The 23,787-nt window shown below is 38.0% G+C and overlaps 1 protein-coding gene and 1 long non-coding RNA gene across 2 annotated transcripts; one reads left to right on the top strand and one right to left on the bottom strand.

Moving 5' to 3' along the window:
- The first annotated feature begins 18,475 nt into the window (after nt 1-18,475).
- On the top strand, nt 18,476-20,583 carry LOC127073385 (uncharacterized). The gene is made up of 3 exons (XR_007785732.1): nt 18,476-18,770; nt 19,218-19,293; nt 20,329-20,583. It is a non-coding gene; the product is annotated as an uncharacterized LOC127073385 (long non-coding RNA).
- A 381-nt stretch (nt 20,584-20,964) lies between these two features.
- Nucleotides 20,965-22,520, bottom strand: LOC127073384 (UDP-glucose flavonoid 3-O-glucosyltransferase 7). Its single transcript, XM_051014539.1, has one exon. It carries the CDS (start codon nt 22,473-22,475, stop codon nt 21,057-21,059), a length of 1,419 nt encoding a protein of 472 aa, XP_050870496.1. The 5' UTR covers nt 22,476-22,520; the 3' UTR covers nt 20,965-21,056.
- Nucleotides 22,521-23,787: the final 1,267 nt, after the last annotated feature.

The following is a 23,787-nucleotide window of genomic DNA, read 5'->3' as shown; positions in this document are numbered from 1 at the left end:
CCACATTCATTACACCTTGGGGAACATTCTGTTATAGAGTGATGCCTTTCGGTTTAAAGAATGCTGGTGCAACATACTAGAGAATAATGACCACTATTTTTCATGATATGATGCACAAAGAGATTGGAGTCTATGTTGATGATATGATTTCTAAATCGGGTAATAAAGAAGAACATGTTGAGCATTTATTGAATCTATTCCAACGTTTGAGGAAGTACAAACTCCGCTTGAATCCCAATAAATGTACTTTTGGTGTTCGCTCTGGTAAGTTGTTGGGCTTTATTGTCAGCGAGAAGGGTATTGAAGTTGATCCTGCCAAGGTCAGAGAAATACATGAGATGCCTGCGCCCAAAACTAACAAGTAAGTCAGAGGTTTTCTTGGCCGCTTGAATTATATCTCAAGATTTATATCGCATATGATTTCTACATGTGCACCTATATTCAAGCTTCTTTGGAAAGATCAGTCTTGTGATTGGACCGAAGATTTCCAGGAAGATTTTGATAGTATCAAAGAATATCTGCTTGAGCCTCCGATTATGTCTCCTCCTGTTGAAGGAAAACCGTTGATCATGTATTTGGACGTCTATGGAGATCCAGCTTCGGTTGTGAATCAAATCAAAGGTGAATGGGAGACGAACCAACCTAGTTTGATACCATATAGAGATTATGAGAGGAGAAATTCAACTTTCTTTACAAAGGTGGAATTTTATCTTATCCCTCGAGATGAAAACCGGATAGCAGATGCTCTTGCAACGTTGGCTTCTATGATTATGGTGAAATTTTGGAATGAAGTTTCCAATTTGACTATGATGTGTCTTGATAGGCCAACTCATGTGTTTGTTGTTGAAGTGATCAAAGATTAAAAGCCGTGGTATTTTGATATTAAGTGTTTTCTCCAAAGTCAGATTTACCCGCCTGGGGCATCTCTGAAAGATATGAAGACTTTGAGGAGATTAGCCGAAAACTTCTACCTGAATGGTGATGTTCTGTATAAGAGAAATTTCGATATGGTTCTTCTCAGATGCTTTGATAGACACGAAGTAGACATGTTGATGACTGAAGTCCATGAAGGTTCCTTTGGTACTCATTCCAATGGAGATGTTATGGCTAAGAAGATGTTGAGAGCAGGTTACCATTGGCTGACAATGGAATCTGACTATTTGTAAGTTTGTGAAGAAATGCCATAAGTGTCAAATATATGCAGATAAGATTCATGTTCCTCCGACACTGTTGAACGTGATTTCCTATCCACGGCCCTTCTCCATGTGGGGAATTTATATGATTTGCATGATTGAGCCCAAAGCTTCGAACGAACATTGTTTCATTATGGTGGTTATTGACTACTTTACAAAGTGGGTTGAAGTGGCATCGTATGCAAGTGTAACCAAGCAAGTTGTTGTAAGGTTTATCAAGAATCATATTATATTCCGTTATGGTGTGCCAAGTAAGATCACTACTGATAATGGATCTAACTTTAATAACAATATGGTAGAAGCTCTTTGCAAAGACTTCAAGATCGCACATCATAATTTTTCTCCCTACAGACCCAAGATGAATGGGGTTGTTGAAGCTGCGAACAAGAACATCAAGAAGATCATTCAAAAAATGGTCGTGACCTACAAGGATTGGCATGAGGTGCTCCCATATGCTTTGCACGGGTATCATACATCCATCCACACTTAAACAGGGGAAACTCCTTTCTCACTTGTTTATGGCATGGAAGTTGTGCTCCCGATAGAGGTTGAGATCCCATCACTGCATGTGCTGATGGAAGCCAAGTTGACAGAAGCTGAATGGTGCCAGACCAGGTATGACCAGCTGAATTTAATTGAAGAGAAGAGGTTGGCTGCCATGTGTCATGGTTAGTTGTACCAGCAGAGAATGAAGAAAGCTTTTGATAAGAAGGTCAGGCCTCGTGTGTTTAGAGAAGGTGATCTTGTGCTCAAGAAGATCTTATCTTTCAAACAGATTCTAGGGGAAAATGGACTCCTAATTATGAAGGCCCATATGTTATTAAGAGAGCCTTTTCAGGCGGTGCTTTGATTCTTACAACTATGGATGGTGAAGAGTTCACACATCCTGTGAATGTCGATGGAGTCAAGAAATACTTCGCCTAAAAAATAAAAGAACAACTCGCTAAGTTGAAAACCCGAAAGGGAGGCTTAGGAAAAAATGAGCGTCTCGACGGATTGAAAACCTGAAAGGGCGATCCAGGCAAAAGTTAGAGACATAAAACAGAAAGACTTATCCCGATAAATTGAGTACCCCACCTTGGGGAAATTTATGAAAAAAATAGGGATCGTGGCAAGTAATTGCATTTGGTTGACCTTCAATTTTGAAGACATTCTTGAGCACGTCATTGGGTTTTGATTCATCATTTTCAACAGAAGCCAAGAGCACAATGAATATCAAAGTTGGTAGAATAAGTAGTGATCATTGTATTCAATGTATCCCTCTTCCATGTAAATTACCATTTTTCAACTTTTGTAAGGATCTATGGAGTCTTGTCATTTACAAACTACCATTCGATTAAATAAAGTTAAGCTTTTTATCCAATTATTTCTACTCTTATTTATTCAGCTGAATAGAATTAAATTTTATTATAATCATTTTGAAATTGAATTTAAAAATCAAAATAATGTTTTTCTTAAAATAATAAAAGCAATTACTTTTTAATAGCAATCGATTCCATTAAAGGAACATCAACAGCAGTCTGAGAACAGGTAAGTCCCAAAATGTGAAACATTGTTGGTCTTCCCAAGCAGTTGGTTCGGTCATCTTTTTCGAACGACAACTCAACTTCCAGCCGATTTTTTTTTGTTTCTCCAATTGAGTTTGTACTTGCCTCCCTATCTTTGAGTTATAGGCGCATCGTCTCAGCGGTTTGCATAAACTTAACACAGATTGTTACCCCGCTCGAGTCGTCAGCAGAGTTAATGCATGATCCTTGTTAGCACTGATTCTTGAGCAAAATTTTTGGTCCTCTGCAAGGTTGTCTCCCATTTGATATGGTGTTGACCTAAAATTCCCCGCAGAGAAGATGGTACAGGTCCTCAGCAAATCTGTCCTCTTTCCCCAACCAGGGTCGAGCCTTCAAGACGGATAATTCATGTTCATCCTTAACATCTCTTTCTCCAGTTGATGCCTTCATACTGTTGAGATTGGCTGAGTTTTGTAACGTTGATTCAGACCATTGACATTTATATCCATGTGATTGTTTGTCAGCATAATCATCATATATACATATACATATACATTCATAGATTTCATTATTGCATTATTATTTCACTTTGTGATTCATTCTTTTTCTGATTCTCTACTATGGTGGTATCTCCCCCCCCCCCCCCACATACACACAAATTTGGCGTGTCTGTCCTCTTTCAATTATAGAGTGTCAGCCCCCTTAAGCAGAAACAATTTAACCTTTCTGATTCCCCACTGAGTTATTTTCTCGTGGATAATCATTGTTTCATCTTCCTCCCTAGTTAATTATCTAGATAGAACCATTCCCCCTGAGTTATATCCTCATTGGGTTGAGTCTTTGATTGACCTTTTCTTTCTAGATCTTGCCTAGATAGATACTTTGATCCCCCGAGAGTCTGTTACCCAGTAAATGGTAATATTCTTCTTGATTTGCGAGTGCTTTACTCTTACCCAATACCTGGTAATAGTAATCTACTTCCTCTTATTTTCCCCAGCGGATCCGTTTTCACGTTTCCCAAGAAGTCTATCCTTGATATGTTCATCTTAACCGATGACGGGTATTCTTCCCTTTGAGTCTATCCTTGATATGTTCATCTTAACCGATGACGAATATTCTCGTTTTGGTATTCTACCCAGTAAAAGGTAGTTGTAATCCCTATTTCATTCCCCAGAGGGTTAATCCTTGATATGTTTATCCTAACCGATGACAGGTTTCCTCCTCTTTGCGATTCTCTGCCCAGTAACCAGTATTTCTAAATCCTGCTTCTCCCTGCGGAGTCTATCCTTGATATGTCCATCTTAACCGGTGAAGGATATTCTCTTTCTGGTTTTCCGCCCAGTAACCGGTAGATGTAATTCCTATTTCTCCCCTCAGAGTCTATCCTTGATATGTTCATCCTAAGCGATGACAGATATTCTCTTTTCGGTATTCTATCTAGTAACGGATAGATATAATTCCTACTTTTCCCCGACAGTCTATCCTTGATATGTTCATCTTAAATGATGACGGATATTCTCCCCTTTGAGTCTATCCTTTATATGTTCACTTTAACCAGTGACAAATATTATCTTTCTTTGCGGTCTTCTGCCCAGTAACCGGTAGTTGTAAACCCTATTTGGCTTTTCCCTAACTGGTTATTCTTACCCAATAACTAGTAATGAATACACCTTTTGTTGCCCTCGGCGAGTCATCCTTGATATGTTTACCCTAACTGGTAACAGATGTCCTCTCTGTCAGATTATGTTATCTCCTTACCCAGTAATCGATAATGGATAATATACTTTTCTCACTCCTGTGTTGAAGTTCATTCTTCCCTAGTTGAGTTTGAGTGTTTTTCCTCAATGAAATTGTCGTTTCCTGTTTGGTTCGAGTATTTCAGTTTCGCCCTGATTTACCCGTTTCCCCTATAATTTTCCCCCTTATCCCCGACTGAGTCTTTCCATTGATTTATTTTCATGGAATCCCTCGTGTCCCCCAGAAGTTTTAAGTCGTAGCATGGCCTACACACAACCTTTTACCCCCCAGAGTCTCTGTCTCCCCAATGAGTTTTCCTTATGGAATGCATTATGCTCCTACGAACTTTCAGTCTCTCCAGATTCTTTTCCTTTGTGGCAACATTTTCCCCACATAAATTATTTTTAAAATTCATATAATATGCATCATGGGGTCTCTTAGGGACCAAAATTTGTTTCTATATGTTGTTATTTAAGTCCATTCTACTGAGTTAACACCCAAAGTCAATAACTTCATGTTAGATGAACCAATACAAGTATGGATGAGATTAGGTCCATCCTTTGATCATTTTATTTTTGTGTATGGTATGTTTTAGGAGTATGGTTCATTATACCATATCTCTAACATGCATTAACACCAAAAAAATTATTGCTCGACCTCAGATAGAATGAATTCTACATAAGTCCAATTACGATTGCTTAACATAATGCTAAATTTTGATCCAAAGGCATAGCATTCTAGTAAGTGAGATTGTAAGTCTCCCGTCTTTTATGGTATTGTATGTAAACTTGACCTTTTTTCCTTCCTTTGGAAGATGTCTTGGTTCAAGTATCCATGCTTGTGAAAAGAGGGTTGAGTTTTCTCCAAAGAATGACTTAATCAATTGAAAAGCAAAACTTCACTAACATCTAATCAACTAACATTTGACTAACTTTTATTATTATTGCTTTTAATTTCAAGTCATTTACTTTATGAAATTTAAATTCAAGTCATTTACCATTCCATTTTCCATTTTTACATATCATTTAACTTGTTTATGTTTATGCCATTTTCACTTTGCTCACTTGAGCCATATATTGTGATTGTACATATTTGTTTGTGTATCTTGTTTGTGTTTGTGGTCTTAGGACCTTAAAATACCTAACAAACAACAAAACCCCTAAAAAATGTTTGTGTGGACTGTTGGATTTGATATGAGCGTTGGACTTAGAATTAAGCAACATTCCCTATGCAAAAGGACTTGGCCAATGCCAACATTTCTGAAACCAAGTTATTGTGATTGGAGATTTCATCTGATACAAGTATTGGGATCCATTTGAGTTCATCTGCTACATGGTCTTGATGTAAATGTTACTCTGAACCTGTGTCTAATGCCTTATTCTGAGCCATTCAAGGAGTATGTCATCTGATACATGGGAAAATTATGAAGAGTACTATGAAGTTGCTAGCTTGGATGCGGCTATCTTTATTTGATGCCTTGATCTTCATTTTGCTACTTGCTTATTGACATTGCTTGATTTAAAGTCCAAATGAAAAATGGGTTTCTATATGACATTCTTGTCTATTGGATTGCATCCCATTGGTCAGATCTTTTCAACTCTCAACTTTTAAATTTTTGCTTAGGATTAGTCTTTTCATCTCTTCCCATTTCTTAAATTTCAAAATCTCTCCCCTTTTTTAAAATCTTCTTTGCTTGCGATTTCTAAACTTGGACTTTATTGCAAACTAGAAACTTTGGCCTTATGCCATTGCATTTTTTTAACTCTTTTCTTAAATCAAACTTGTAAATGAATCTAACCATATTGACTTAAAATTTCAAAAGACAAAAAGAACTAACACTCATTCAAACTCTTTTAGGCCCTTTGTGCCTCTGTTAAATTTAAATTTTTGATTAAAAACAATCCACTCATTTTAAAATTGATACCATAACTACGAGGTTTTGATCCCTCATTTTTTATATTAGTACGTAGGCACAAGTCCGAAGGTCTTGTAAAAAAAATATAATTAATGAATTCTCTTCTCATCCCCACACTCTATTTATTGCAAACGTCTTTTATAGCAAGACACATACACACATAAAAAAGGGCTCCCTATGAGTACCTATGACACTTTGGGTGCTAACACCTTCCTTCGGTGTAACCAACCCCCTTACCTGTAATCTCTAGCATTTTATTAGTTTTGATTTGAAAACTTATTATCTTTGGGTTTTGTTCGTACTTTTCCCTTTTCCTTTGTAAACAATAAAAGCACGGTGGTGACTCTGGTTTTATTGACGTTAAGTTTATCCATAACTTAATGGTCATGAATTTACCGCTAGAAGTAGTTACATGTAACATCTGAGGGCGAGAGAGTGGTTGTCGGTGCACGAGGCATGACAATGAGACACTCGTAACAGCTTCTAGGGTGAAACCAAATTCACATCGGAATGATAGGAATCATGGGGTTGTGTAGGTATGGGATTGCATGGTTGAAGGAAGGCTTATAAGGATTAATTGGTACTACCTATACCAACAAGATGCATCTTCTTTTCCGTAGCCTAACAGATAAGAACTTCATAAATAACATGCATAACTTGGAGTAGTATTTGGATGGGTGACCTTCTGGGAAGTTACCCGAAAAGCGTGTGAGTGAGGACAAAACTTGTTGAAAAAGCATGTGTTAGTTTGTGGAGTCAGTCGTTAATCTTGAAAGCAGTTTGGGGAATTACACCCGGTGTGCATCTCAGGAAATTATTATGAAGTCAGGCGACGAGATCCATGATCATCCTTGAATCAATTGGCAGGGCTCTAAAGGAGCGGGATAAGTCATAACCATTGTAACGTTCTTGGAACGATCAAGGGTTGGAGACCTTTACATAACGATTAATAATCGGTTATATATCACTAATGGCTACTAAACCCATTAAAGTCATGCTCTTTCAATATCAAAAGGAGAGGGCAAGCTTTGATTATAAATAGGCCTTAAGACCAAATAGAGAAGAGGCATCTACATGATGAATAACATAAACAAGAGAAAACATATGAAAAAACTTGGACCATCGACAATGGTGTTACTGATCCATCCTAACATACCTCCTGCCGGACAGGACAATTGTGATCTCGCCCGACTAGCTTCAAGGAGGTTTCTCCAAATAATGTTTTAGCAAGAACACACACACACACACACACTTATATATATATATATATATATATATATATATATGTGTGTGTGTGTGTGTGTGTGTGTATTTGTGTGTGTGTGTGTGTGTGTGTGTGTGTGTGTGGGGTGTGTGTGTGTGTGTGTGTGTGTGTGTGTGTCTCGCTGCTTCCCCAGGAGTGTCCTTGTAGACATCCCCAGCGAAGTCCCTTAGTGGATTATTTTCATCCGGATTTTCTCCGAAGTATCCGCTGTGGATAGTTTTTGCTGTATTGGCATATTCCCCAATACATGCATCTTCGAGTCAGCTCGAGTCTTTCCATTGGATCTTTTCCCTTTGGAATTTTGTTCCCCACGCTTTGAGTCGTGACCTGCTCGTGCATTTTTATCCCTTTTCTATCCCCAGGAGAGTCCCCAGGGTCTTGGTCCCATGGAGTGAATTGCTCATATGGATTATCAGTGGCTTCTGATTTCTTTGCTTTTATGGACACATATCTCCACAGAGTGCTACCATTTTTCATACCTACATTTGCATCATGAGGTCTCTTAGGGACCAAAATTTGTCTCTTTGTTCTTATTTAAGCCCATTCTACCCCGTCGAGACGAAAATTTTAACCTTCACTTCGTCGACTAGAATGACCTTAAATAGGGGCATCTGTAAGACCCCAATTTTGATCCTAAGATCCCTCATGGCATCATAACATTGCATTTGCATTGCCTCAAGGATCTTTAGCATCTTGGTTCCCTTTGCCTTTGGGTGGGACTCCTTGTGATTGGTTTGAGATCACCAAGCATGCTTGAATTATACATCATTGTTTCTCTTACTTTTGTTTACTAACCAAAAGCACAAAAATGTGTCACTAACATCTTTTGTTTGAAGCTTGAGTATCATCCAAGACACTTTGTGGGTTCTATTTAGATGATCAGTCAACACAAGGGAATGTCTTGAGATACTTCCAACAGGTTCAAATGGGGTCTATTCGTCAGTCAAAACGTTAATCTTGAAGGAGCAAAAGTTTGTTCATGAGCTGTCATGCTCGCTAGGCGAGCAGAATGGGTCGCCTAGTGAGTCCCAAGAAAAGCCACCAGAATCACCTACACTCAGAGGAATTTCTTGAACTGTCATGCTCGCTAGGCGAAGCCCACGTGTTTAAAAAAACGATAAAAAAAACGAAAAAAAAATGAAAATAAATAAATAAATAAAATATAACAGAAAAATTTTGGACTTGGGCCTCTCTCATTTGAGCCCACAGGTCCACAAAAATCAGGTTATAAATTCAGAGTTTCAGTGAAACAAAAGGCAATTCTATTCCTATTACCCTGGCAGGAAAAAGATAGTGAGAGAAGAGCTAACAGAGTTTAGAGCAACCTCCAGAGACTGAAGGGAACTCATCGGCAAAGAACCAATTCCCTCTCATATAAACCCTAAGAGTGCTTTGCAAACCCAACCGGGCAATTCAATTTCATTCGATCTCTCCAGTCAGGTTTGCCTTATTCCCATTACTTTATGCTTTTAATTTGAATGCTCTGAATGTATGAGGTATTATGGGTGAATTTGATACCCTTTTGATGCATGTGTTTGACAAGAGGTTTAGGCCTCCTACCCTTGGTTGCTTTTTGTGAGCTTTTTGTAAATTTTAATGGCATGGTTCATGTGGTTACATTTTGATTTGGGGGCAACTCTTGATTACCCTATCTTGTTTCTCTAACCTGTTTGTTGAGTTTTGTTTTGTGAGGGCTCATATGACTCTTGCAGAGATAGCTTGCCTGGTGTTCCACTTTATTTGTGGGATACCACCTGGAGGTTTATTCCGATTGCCTGTACTGATTCACTTTCTTTGATGGTGTTTAGCTTGGAAGAGTCTTTGGGTTTCTTATTTATCTAATTGCTGTTACTTCGGATCCTTATCCGCGTGGTACTTTATTTTTCCCGCATTTTATCGCTTTCTTAGGTTTCGTATAGCCTCTCGGGGCATGTCAATTAAGGTAGCGTGGTTCCTTCATCTAGGACTGCCTTTTCGCATGAGCATCCCTAAACACCCCAAACTCAATGATTTTTTTTCTCCTAAGAACACGTTATCTCCTTTTACTACAGGCGAGTAAGTCTCAAAAGGTCGAGCATCCGGTAGATTGCGTAGTAACGTCATTCACCCCAAAACACAACCCTTACCCCGTAGTTGGTCGAACTACGTTTTGCTCTGATTTTCATCCCAGATGAGATACGTAGGCATAAGACGCGATGTCTTAGCGAGCACACTCCTCTTTAACCCATAGGTAGCCGAGCTACGAAGACTCTGATTCTCAGATTCAAATGAGATACGTATGCAGTGGATGCGACGTCCGTGCGAGTCATTTTCTTTTGATCCTTCTTTTAGTAAGTAGTACACTAGATAAACATACATGCTTTTCTCATCCCTTCAATCATGTTTGCACAAATAAATTTTCACAAAACACAACAACCTTTGCAACAAACGTGAAAAGGGATCCCTAGGAGTACCTAGGATGTTTTGGGTGCCTAACACCTTCCCATTGCATAACCAACCCCCTTACCCAGATCTCTGACATTTTTACTAGTTTTTTATTCGATAAAACTTTTAGGTTTTTGTTCGCTTTCTAACCATTCCTTTGGATAAATAGAAGTGCGGTGGCGACTCGACTTGTATGATTTACCTTGGATTTAGTCAATATCTCTAATGGTAACGAATACCCCGAACATGGGAAACCTGTCAACATGGTCCAGGGTTGCCCTGGAAAATACAAGTTCAAATATGTCAGTCATATTCAACAGTCTCTGGTCCAGATGCATCATTTGTTGTGTGACTATAGTCATTATGAGCATGACCATGATAGATGCCGAGTCTGCTCTGTTAATCGATTGGGTTGTTGCCAGGTACGCAAGGATGTTCAAGAAATGTTGGACGAAGGAGTCATTGAGATCCTTCAAAACAGGAATGTTGATGAAAATGAGCCTGATGTCAACGTGATTTCCCCAGTGTTCTGGATACCCGAGCCTGTTATCATCAAGTACAATGGTAGCAGGCAGAAGGCTTCTCCCGCTCTGATCATTAAGCCTGCTGGTCCTGTGCCTTACTCTTCTGAAAAGGCAGTTCCCTATCGCTACAACGCCGTAGCAGTAGAGAATGGGAAAGAGGTGTCCTTGCCCTCTTCTTCTGTTGTGAATATTGCCGATGTTAGCGGTTTGACCCATAGTGGCCGTGTATTTTCAGCACCGCCGAAGCCTCAAATTAATGCTGATTTTGTTGAACGCCCGATTGGGAACGTTGTGAATTCTCCGAATCCGGCACTTGCTGTTAAGCCCTCCTCCGTACTGAAAACTCCTACTTCTGTTGGCCCGAGTGGCAATGTGAAAGAAGACTGTGATGAGATGCTGAGACTCATCAAAAGGAGCGAGTACAATGTTGTAGACCAACTTCTACAAATGCCATCCAAAATATCTGTGTTATCCTTACTCTTAAATTCAGAACCACACCGAGAGGCTCTGCAGAAGGTGTTGGATGTGGCATATGTAGATCACGATGTCACTTTGGAGCAATTCAATAGCATTGTTGCAATCATTACTGCTTGCAACAACCTGAGCTTTTGTGACTCTGATCTCCCTGAGGAGGGAAGAGACCACAACTTGACTTTACACATATCTATGAATTGCAAAGACGACGCCATGTCCAATGTGCTGGTGGACACCGGGTCATCATTGAACGTATTGCCAAAGTCCACTCTCTCAAAGTTATCATATCAAGGGCCTCCCATGAGGCAGAGTGGGGTAGTTGTGAAGGCTTTCGATGGGTCTCGTAAGACTGTGATTGGGGAAGTTGATCTCCCAATCAAGATCGGACCAAGTGATTTCCAGATTACCTTCCAGGTTATGGACATTCACCCATCGCATAGTTGTCTCTTAGGCAGACCATGGATTCACGAGGCAGGCGCCGTGACGTCCACCCTACACCAGAAATTGAAATTCGTGAAAAACAAGAAGCTGGTGGTGGTAGGGGGAGAAAGGGCTCTCCTGGTTATCCATTTGTCTTTCTTCTCTTATATAGATGCTGAGGTTGAAGTTGGAACTCCTTTCCAAGCTTTATCTATTGCTGAGCCTATTGAGAAACGAGCTCCTTCATTTGCTTCCTACAAAGATGCAAAGTTGGCCATTGAGCGTGGTGCAACCACTGGTTTAGGAAAAATGATTGAGTTAGAAGACAACGAGTCCCGGGCTGGCATAGGTTTTTCTTCTGGTACTTTCAACAAGCAAGGGTTATTCAAGAGTGGAGGTTTCATCCACACTGGTCTAGATGAAGAGGTTGCTGCCGTTTTAGAAGAAGATACAAAGGATTCTGGCAATTTCATCATCCCTGGAGGGGTCTGCAACAATTGGGTCGATGTGGATATTCCAACAGTTGTCCATAAGTCAACGTGATAATCACTTTGTTTTAAAACCCTTCTCCCCTGCCAAAAGGAGGAGTGATGACATTGATGACGCATAAATACAATGATATTTTCATTCAATAAATTCATGTTAAATGTTTGTTTTTCCATTTATTTTCCCTTTTCGCTTTTGCATGAAATTGGTGATCACATAAAACCTCAAAATGGAATAAAATCAATCTTTTCATCTGCATAATGATTTGCCTTGTTTGAATTCTAAATCTTTTCATATCCAAAATCATTATGCAGGTTGATTTCTAAACCCGTTGAACATAATGACGCAACACCATCTCCCAATTTTGAATTCCCTGTATTTGAGGCAGAGGAAGATGATGTTGAAGAGATTCCTGATGAGATCACTCGTCTACTTGAGCATGAAGAGAAGATCATTCAACCGCATATTGAGAATCTGGAAACAGTCAACTTGGGGTCTGAAGATTGTGTGCGAGAGGTAAAGATTGGGGCACTTTTGGAAGAATCTGTTAAGAATGGGTTGATTAAGTTGCTACGAGAATATGTTGACGTCTTTGCCTGGTCATATGAAGACATGCCTGGTCTAGATACTGATATTATGCAACATTTCCTACCTCTAAAGCCTGAGTGCATGCCTGTAAAGCAGAAGCTCAGAAGAACTCATCCTGATATGGCAGTGAAGATCAAAGAGGAAGTTTAGAAGCAAATTGATGTGGGGTTCCTGGTGACTTCTATATATCCTCAATGGGTGGCCAATATTGTGCCCGTGCCTAAGAAAGATGGAAAAGTCCGAATGTGTGTGGACTATAGAGACTTGAATAAAGCTAGTCCAAAAGATGATTTCCCTCTACCACATATTTATATGTTGGTAGATAATACAACTAAATTCAAAGTCTTCTCGTTTATGGATGGATTTTCCAGATATAATCAGATTAAAATGGCACCCGAGGATATGGAGAAGACAACATTCATCACACCTTAGGGAACATTTTGTTATCGAGTGATGCCCTTCGGTTTGAAAAACGCCGGAGCCACGTATCAACGAGCTATGGCTACCTTGTTCCATGACATGATGCATAAGGAGATTCAGGTGTACGTTGACGATATGATCGCTAAGTCAAGATCGGAGGCTGTACTCCCTGTAGAGGTGGAGATCCCATCAATGAGAGTCTTGATGGAGGCCAAGTTGACTGATGATGAATGGGTTCAGAGTCGTTATGACCAGCTGAACTTGATTGAAGAGAAGAGATTGACTGCCATGTGCCACGGTCAGTTATATCAGCAAAGAATGAAGAAAGCTTTTGATAAGAAGGTCAAGCCTCGTGTGTTCCGAGAAGGTGACCTTGTGCTCAAGAAAGTTTTGTCTTTCGCGCCCGATTCCAGGGGCAAGTGGACTGCGAACTATGAGGGTCCGTATGTTGTTAAGAGAGCCTTTTCAGGCGGTGCTTTGATACTTACAACTATGGATGGGGAGGATTTCACTCGTCCTGTGAATTCAGATGCAGTCAAAAAATACTTCGCCTAAAAAATAATAATAATAAAAACTGAATAGCTCGCTGAGTTGAAAACCCGAAAGGGCGGCTTAGGCAAAAATGAGCGTCTTGGTAGACTGAAAACCCGAAAGGGCGGTCCAGGCAAAAGTTAGAGACATGAAAAATGAATATAGGTATCCCGCTAGATTGAGTACCTCATCCTGGGGCAATCTAGGCAAAAATTAGGGATTTGACAAGTAAATGCATCCTGACAAGACTTTGTTCTACAACTGTCGTTCGTCAGAGATCCTTGCTCATTATCAGCCAAAGCTTCAAATACATCGGATTCAGAATTGGTGGAGAAATGGTCATAATGTTCAATGTAGCCCTTTTCCAATATATATCACCAATTTCAAATTTGTAAAGATCTATGGAGTCTTGCCATTCGCAGACTACCATTCTATCAAATCAATTTGAGCCTTTTATCCAATTATTGGCACTCTTATCTGTTTCTATTCAACAAATGTTTTGCATGTTTTGATTAAGAAAATATCATTGTTTTAAACGATCAAATTTTTTATAATTTGTTTTTAAACAAAGTGAACATTCACAATGACGAAAGGATACTTAGGAGATCCTCAGTGCTCTCCCAAGGGTGGTACGATCCCCAACAGGGTAAGATTTTTGTCCATATTCCTGGCATGACTGTATCTCCTCCCTCCGGAACCTCTTGTGGTTTATCCTACCAAGTGGATTGCTTGTTGAGAGTCACCTCTCTTCCCTTCAGCAGAGTAGCAATCTTTCTTCCTCAGCAGCTTGGATCTCTTTGGGCAAGAGCGGTATTTGGTGGTTGATCCCGATAAATCCTTTATCTCCTCGGATAGATTCCCCAGTAGAGTTGGTGGTGTGGTGGACCTTGTCTATGATAACTCTCGTCCCCAGTTGGAATGATTGATGCTTCATCCCTTGTAGAGTTCTTTGCTTCCTGGTATCTCTGATACCCAGCAGATTGGATACTCCCCGGTGAACTTGGCTTTCTCTCTTGAGATGTAGTACCGGGTGGTTGATTCCTGGACCTGGTTATGTTAGATATGTCTGTTTGTCAGCATACTTCATACATAAACTACACATATTCATGCATAATTATAACATTCAGATATTCATGTTGCATTCTTTGCCATATATAGTTGTTTGTTGTCTCCTGCTATTTGGTGATATACTTCCCCGAGCAGATGTGTGTGTCTGATCTCTCCATATAGAGTCAGCTCCATAAGCAGAAAGCATCTATCCTTTCTTCCATATTCCCCACCGGGTTATATCCTCGTGGATGTTGATTATTTTTGTTCCTTCCCAACACATATACTGGGATGGTTTTCCCCATTGAGTTATATCCTCACCGGGACAAGTCTTGATTTGGTGTGCCTATCTAGTTTGATCCTAGATCGGTCTCTTGAGACTCTTTTCCTGTTTCCCCATGGTAAATGAATAATTGTTCAATAATTAGTAATTATAATTCCCCGGCGGAGTCTGTGTTTCTCTACCCTCATACCAGTAGTTGTAAACCCTATTTCTTCCCTTTTTGCAGAGTAACTATTTTTGCTCATCTTTAATTGGTGACAGTTATCTTCATCCAATATTCGGTGATGATATCCCCTCATCTGCTTGGATAATTTCCCTGATTACGCAATTTATCCCCAGTGGGTCATCTCTCGTCTACCTTGTTGTTGTTGGTAACGATTGTTTCTCCCCTGAATTGGTCATCATTATATACCTAGTTTCGGTATCCCGATGCCTTTTCTTTTCGGTCGATTTATCCTTTATTAACCTAGTAACCGGTTGTGGATAATCGTCCATGCGAGTATATTATCTATGTTCTGACAGTAATAGATAGTATATCTCATGCACTCTCGGGTCTGAAGCCTTTTGTTCTTCCCCAGTTGAGTAAGATTCGTATCCCCTTTGTGGAGTCGAATATCCATCCTGTAATCGAGTTTTCTTTTAGCCCTCTTTTGGATGATGAGTGTTTTGGGAATATTCCCCAATTCACGCCTTGGTTGGTCACCTATTATATGCCCAGTAACCGGTATCCCTGGTGTTCCTTCCTCTTTGCTCCCTATTATGACTTTTTGTCCCCTGTGGAGTCAGAATCCCTGAGTTGAAGTATACCTTCTAGGTTTTCCTCAGACGTTTTGAAGTTTTGATATCTCTCACCCTTATGCTGGTCTTGGATATTCATCTCTTCCTGAGCATGTTGTATCTCTCACCCTCATACCTGGCGTTCAGATCACATGTCTCCTTGAGCTTATTACCCAATAACCGGTAATACCTCGTCCCACTGCTTCCCCAGGAGTGTCCTTGTAGACATCCCCAGCGAAGTCCCTTAGTGGATTATTTTCATCCGGATTTTCTCCGAAGTATCCGCTGTGGATAGTTTTTGCTGTATTGGCATATTCCCCAATACATGCATCTTCGAGTCAGCTTGAGTCTTTCCATTGGATATTTTCCCTTTGGAATTCTGTTCCCCACGCTTTGAGTTGTGACCTGCTCGTGCATTTTTATCCCTTTTCTATCCCCAGGGTCTTGGTCCCATGGAGTGAATTGCTCATATGGATTATCAGTGGCTTCTGATTTCTTTGCTTTTGTGGACACATATCTCCACAGAGTGCTACCATTTTTCATACCTACATTTGCATCATGAGGTCTCTTAGGGACCAAAATTCGTCTCTTTGCCATTATTTAAGCCCATTCTACCCCGTCGAGATGAAGATTTTAACCTTCACTTCTCCGGCTAGAATGACCTTAAATAGGGGCATCTGTAAGACCCCAATTTTGACCCTAAGATCCCTCATGGCATCATAACATTGCATTTGCATTGCCTCAAGGATCTTTAGCATCTTGGTTCCCTTTGCCTTTGGGTGGGACTCCTTGTGATTGGTTTGAGATCACCAAGCATGCTTGAATTATACATCATTGTTTCTCTTACTTTTGTTTACTAACCAAAAGTACAAAAATGTGTCACTAACATCTTTTGTTTGAAGCTTGAGTATCATCCAAGACACTTTGTGGGTTCTATTTAGATGATCAGTCAACACAAGGGAATGACTTGAGATACTTCCAACAGGTTCAAATGGGGTCTATTCGTCAGTCAAAGCGTTAATCTTGAAGGAGCAAAAGTTTGTTCATGAGCTGTCATGCTCGCTAGGCGAGCAGAATGGATCGCCTAGCGAGTCCCAAGAAAAGCCACCAGAATCACCTACGCTCAGAGGAATTTCTTGAACTGTCATGCTCGCTAGGCGAAGCCCACGTGTTTAAAAAAAACGATAAAAATAAACGAAAATAAATAAATAAATAAATAAAACATAACAGAAAAATTTTGAACTTGGGCCTCTCTCATTTGAGCCCACAGGTCCACAAAAATCAGGTTATAAATTCAGAGTTTCAGTGAAACAAAAGGCAATTTTATTCCTATTACCCTGGCAGGAAAAAGATAGTGAGAGAAGAGCTAACAGAGTTCAAAGCAACCTCCAGAGACTGAAGGGAACTCATTGGCAAAGAACCAATTCTCTCTCATATAAACCCTAAGAGTGCTTTGCAAACCCAACCGGGCAATTCAATTTCATTCGATCTCTCCAGTCAGGTTTGCCTTATTCCCATTACTTTATGCTTCTAATTTGAATGCTCTGAATGTATGAGGTATTATGGGTGAATTTGATACCCTTTTGATGCATGTGTTTGACAAGAGGTTTAGGCCTCCTACCCTTGGTTGCTTTTTGTGAGCTTTGTGTGAATTTTAATGGCATGGTTCATGTGGTTACATTTTGATTTGGGGGCAACTCTTGATTACCCTATCTTGTTTCTCTAACCTGTTTGTTGAGTTTTGTTTTGTGAGGGCTCATATGACTCTTGCAGATATTGCTTTCCTGGTGTTCCACTTTATTTGTGGGATACCACCTGAAGGTTTATTCCGATTGCCTGTACTGACTCACTTTCTTTGATGGTGTTTAGCTTGGAAGAGTCTTTGGGTTTCTTATTTATCTAATTGTTGTTACTTCGGATCCTTATCCGCGTGGTACTTTATTTTTCTCGCATTTTACCACTTTCTTAGGTTTCGTATAGCCTCTCGGGGCATGTCAATTAAGGTAGCGCGGTTCCTTCATCTAGGACTGCCTTTTTGCATGAGCATCCCTAAACACCCCAAACTCATTGATTTTTCTTCTCCTAAGAACACGTTATCTCCTTCTACTACAGGCGAGTAAGTCTCTAAAGGTCGAGCATCCGGTAGATTGCGTAGTAACGTCGTTCACCCCAAAACACAACCCTTACCCCGTAGTTGGTCGAACTACGTTTTGCTCTGATTTTCATCCCAGATGAGATACGTAGGCATAAGACGCGATGTCTTAGCGAGCACACTCCTCTTTAACCCATAGGTAGCCGAGCTACGAAGACTCTGATTCTCAGATTCAGATGAGATACGTATGCAGTGGATGCGACGTCCGTGCGAGTCATTTTCTTTTGACCCTTCTTTTAGTAAGTAGTACACTAGATAAACATACACGCTTTTCTCATCCCTTCAATCATGTTTGCACAAATAAATTTTTACAAAAAACAACAACCTTTGCAACAAATGTGAAAAGGGCTCCCTAGGAGTACCTAGGATGTTTTGGGTGCCTAACACCTTCCCATTGCATAACCAACCCCTTACCCAGATCTCTGACATTTTTACTGGTTTTTTATTCGATAAAATTTTTAGGTTTTTGTTCGCTTTCTAACCATTCCTTTGGATAAATAGAAGTGCGGTGGCGACTCGACTTGTATGATTTACCTTGGATTTAGTCAATATCTCTAATGGTAACGAATACCCCGCTACAGGGATTTATTGGGTTATATGGTTTTTTTTATCGGTTTCAGATTGGTGATTTGGGCCCAATGAAATCCGAACCCGATCGACTCAATTAATTAGTTGTGTTGTGGTTATTATTGTTTTGGACTAGGGCCCTATGAATTCAATATGTGTGTCCCAAAATAAAAAATAAGTTGTCTAGCCAACCCTTATTCTACATTACTTCGTTATTTTGAGCTAGGGTTTTGTTATCACTTCATTCTTTCAATGCTTTCAATAAAAAAATCAGAAACACGGACACAACCGCCGCTCATTCTCTTCATCAACCCTAAACCCTCGAGCACACACCACCACGCCACTACCTCTCAGTGCTCTCGATCTTAATAGAAACACGCAGTCGTTCTCTTCATCAACACTAATCCATCAAACTCGAGTTGTAGTCTCCATCACGCACCACCACGCCACAAACGATCATGTGAGTTTTATTCACTCATCCTTGTTCCCTTTCTCGTTCTCTCTATCTCTTAATTTTTCAAAAAAACCTATATTTTTATTACAGTGTTATTATGCTACTGATTGAAACAAAAATCAATTTTCTGCTTCTTATTTCTTTTTAATATTTTTTTTTGCATTAATATGTTTATTGTGTTTGATGTGTCATATTTTTGTCGGTTTCTCAGAAAACTTATATTTTTATTGCATAGCTTTTTTAGGGAAATAATGTTTGATATAGACTGTGTTTGTTTTTGACATAGCTATTGATTGAAATGAAACACTTTATGCTTCTTGTTTGTTTTTAACATTTGTTTTTAGAATTAATATATTTGCTCTTTGCTGTATTTGATGTGTCATATTTATCATTTTCTTTCTCATGCTCTATTGTCTTTATGTTAATTCTATTCTATTTTTTTGGTATTGGAAGATGGAACATGGAGAAGGTAGTTTGTAGGGAGATGGTAGCTTGCATGGAGTTGGAGATGGGAGCTTCCATGAAATGGGTAAAATATCTCTCACTTATTAGTTTATAATGATCAATTTAGTTTATGATTTATAATGAATTTAGTTGTTGGTTTTATGATTATGAATTAGTTTAGTAAGTTATGATTATGAATTAGTTCACTTTTCAATGTTAAGAACTAGTTGGTGGTTTATAGGCAGTTTTGTTTATGAATTAGTTATTGCTGGTTTATAGAATTAGTTCACTTTTATGATTACGAATTAATTACTGGGGTTGATAGGATATTTTGTTTATGAATTAGTTGTTGCTGGTTTATAAAATTAGTTCAGTTTTATGATCAATTGACCATTCAATTAAGATGCTGAAATATGTTATTACTTCAGTGGCTCTTGTGAGTGAACAAACATTAATATTAAATATTCATCTTATTAATGAGCTATTCATTTCATTTAGCAGTATGTCATTGTTTTTACTCTTATTGTGATATATCCATATCCACCTTATTAATTTGTAAATTCATATCTTGTATTATCTTACATTATTTTCAACAAACCGAGGCTATTATGCTTGTAGTGACATGAAAGCAGTGCAGGTAAACTTAAATGTTGCTTGAAAATAGTACTTTTGAGGCCTAAGTGTTTGATTATCCTTTTAAAGACTAACTGATATTCATCACAACGAAACAATGAAATAACAAGTGATAAAAAAGGCTTTAAGACTGTCTTTTAAGCATGAAAGTAGGCGGGAAACGTCAACTGCACATTGGATCAGTAAGCCTCTCTCTTGATTGTTGATAGTAAACTCCCCTCCATGATAGTAACTTCTACCAACATAGTAAGATTCAAAATATTAAACTGAAATATGTGTATTTCTCCAAGTAAAACTAGTGTATTTCTACTAGTTTAGCAAGATTAGTTATCCATGAGTAGATCTTTATGCATCTACTGTATACCTTATTGTTCTTGTGAGAATTTTACTTATTCATGTTATAGATATTGTAATACTGAACTAATCATATTTATGTCTTACATCCTTCGCATTTGTTGTTGAAATGTCCATGACAATTGTTGAGTAGAGTGGAGGCCAATACCATGCTTTGGTGATAAGGTTATCTTTGAACTACAAATATTGAACAAAAATCAAACAAGGGGTTCATTGTAAAATATTTGAAACTTTAAATTTGGATAATTGTAAATAACTTACCATGAATACTTGAATGCTTTATTTACAATTTGGCAAAAGTTGATTTGGATGATTGTGAGATATACTATTAGGCTGTGTGTATGAAATTTATAGGCCATTTGTATTATTTGAAGGCCAAATTTATTTACTGATGCAAAAAAATGTTAAATTGGACCATTTGTTATATTTAAAGGTCCAATTTTTTTTATAGAATTTATTTTAAAAAAATTAGAATGTAGCATATGACAAAGTTTAATATCAATTAATCGAATAAATCGAGTTGATTTAATAGATAAGTCGATTAAATAAAATCCGAATAAATCGATTAAATATTCAATAAATATTGAGTCTAACAAATGCATCCATAATTTTGATCGATTTAAGCCCTAGCTTAATCCAAACTAATCAGTGCCCGACTCTAGTTATACTTTTGTCTTTTACGAGCACACCTGAATATAGATATTTAGGTAAAATAAAATTCTAACTAAAATGACTTATTTATTCTTATAAATAAAACGAGAGAGTATAATAGTAGTATAAAATGTTTTTTTTTATTGTTGTCGAAAATAATACAATTAATTATTTTGCAATGATTAAAACTGTGGGTCAATGACATCACAATTAATCTAACACGTTACTCTGCCTTAATCGCTTAAGCTCATCAATCAAAGCCGTTAAATTCTCATGGGATGAACCACCTTCACAAACAACATGTTTAGCTGTTTTTGCCAACTTTTTAGCTCTTAGTCTTATTCGGATTGCTTCATCCCCACCGTCCATCAACCTTCTTACAGCCGTCTCTATACAATCTTTCTTCACCACCTTTTCCATCTCTCTAAAAGCAGTCGTAAGCCACTCATCTACACCGACTTCAACTCCAATTCCATGCACCTCAGTTACCAACTTCTCGTTATAGAATTGATCGCTATGCACTGGCCACGTGATCATCGGAACCCCTGAACTAACAGCCTCCGCCACAGAGTTCCACCCACAATGCGTCAAAAATGCCCCCACGGCAGGGTGGTCCAATATAACCACTTGTGGGGCCCATCCCCTTACAATCATCCCTTTATTTCTTTCTTCAAAACCTTTAGGAAGCCATTTTTCATTCTCCACTTTGCTTTCATTCTCCTTCCCTTTCTTCTCCGGAACAACCCATATGAATTCATAACCCGATGCTTCTATCGCACTTGCAATCTCATATAATTGCTTATCAGGGAAATAACAAAAGGTTCCGAAGCATATGTAGATTACTGAGTTATCTTGCTTTGAATTGAGCCATGTCAAATACTTTTGCACGCTTACGGAGCTCTTTTCTCCTCTCATTGCCTTCTCTTGAGTGGTTTTACGAACAAGAGAAGCAGGTCCAAGATGCCAAGCTTTATGACCAATGGTTTTCTCGTAATAATCAACACATTCTTCTCCGTCGAGCTCTACAAAGCTGTTAATGATGAAGCCATGGCTTTTTTGAGCTATTGTAAGTAGAGGGTCAATGAATGATTTGGAGCCCATGGGCGGTGTTGAACTAATGGTGACATCGTAGGGAAAATGAGGAACAACGAATGAACCGGAAGCATCCTCTGGGAGAGGGTGTAATTTGAGGGATTCCATGGCACATATGGTGAAAAGTGAGAAACCGTTGAAGGCTAATCTTGGAATGGTAAGCTTGTTTGCCAGCTCATCCACCCACGGGAATAAAAAATCCGCCACGATGCAATCAGGTGGATGCTGTTCCACGAAATTCTCAATGTGTTTGCGGAGGAGTGTGGTGGCGTGGAAGATTTTATCGGAGCTTTCGAGGTTGGTGACGGAGGAGAGATTTTCGACGCAGTCTGGGAGGCCAACTTCTTGAGAAGGGAACGGAAAGGTGTGAACATTGAAGAAGTTGTTGGAGTTAGGAAGGATTTTAGCGTTTAATGGAGTAGTGATGATTGTAACAAAGTGGCCTCGTGAAGCAAAGAGAGAAGCTATGTCGCATAAAGGGATCATGTGGCCTGCTGCTAAGTATGGAATGAAGTAAAGTTTGAGTGGTTTCTCCATTTTTGTGGTTGAGACGCAACGCTGCTTTATGCCTTTGCATGCAAATTCAGTTCATTTTTTTTTAAATAGCGGGAACTGGAAAACGACGGATTTGGATAAGCCAAATGATGTTTTGGTCACCGTTTTGTCCATTTTTGTGGCTCACTTTGCCAACAAATCATTGTCTTAGCTGGAAATCAGGTTTGGAATCTTTGGATAAGCCAAAGAATACTGCGGCCTGCTCCATTGATATAGAAAAAATCGGCATTTTAAAAGAGAAAAGAGAAAAACTAAGAATCAGCCTGTTTTGGTATCAATTGGGCGGCTTCTAGTTCAATTAAACTAATAAATAACAAACCTTGGATATGATATATTTTTTTTTTGTTGAAATATGATCTTGTACACATATTTATTTTTAGATTGAAATAAAATTTTAAAATTTAAAATAAAATTCAAAATAATAATAAATTTAAGTTAAATAGTAATATATATAGATTATGAAATGTAAACAACAATATTAGATGAATAATATGATTAAAAATAAAACGATTGAAATTTATATTAGATAAATTAGTTCTTTTAGTTTTTTTTTACAAAAATAATTATTTTATAAAAGAGAATACAATTTAAAAATATCTATTCAATCTTTTTAAAACTCTCTTAATTTTTTCACATATTTAAAAAGATTGGTATTTGAAAAAATTGGTTGATAAATTTCAATAATTTTTTTGTAACAATAGTATTTTGTTGCGTATATAAAAATATTTGAATCAACAGTTTATTTTTTTTGATATATAAATATTATTTTTATTTTAACATTATTTATAAAGTTATTTGAATCAATAGTGATGTTGTTCATGTATACAAAAATATTTGATTCAAAATATATATATATTTTTCTATATAAATATTATTTTTGTTTTAATAAAATTTATAAAAATATATGAATCAGTAAAGTTGTCTCGTATATAAAATATATTTTTTTCGTATATAAATATTTGAATCATGTTTAATTGTTTTTATTAAAAGAAACATTTTTAATTAATGCACATCTTTTTCAATTAAACTATTTATCAATTATTATATTTTCAATATATTTGACAAGAGTTTAATAGTTATGAATATTCTATTTTTTTATTTGACAAACTGAAATATATTTTATGGTATTTTTGTGGTAGACGCTATAATTTCAAATTTCCATTTTTTTGAGGCACCACATTTTTTGTCTGTTATATTATATAAAATTTAATCGATTTTTCTATATTAATTTAATATATACAAAATGATTCATTAAAAGACATACTTGATTAAAATTGTGACATAATATTATTAT

The sequence above is a fragment of the Lathyrus oleraceus genome, chromosome 4 (assembly GCF_024323335.1).
Source record: "Lathyrus oleraceus cultivar Zhongwan6 chromosome 4, CAAS_Psat_ZW6_1.0, whole genome shotgun sequence".
Classification (NCBI taxonomy): Eukaryota; Viridiplantae; Streptophyta; class Magnoliopsida; order Fabales; family Fabaceae; genus Lathyrus; species Lathyrus oleraceus.
The sequence above is the reverse complement of the archived record's forward strand: the minus strand, read 5'-3'. Positions and strand labels throughout refer to the sequence as shown.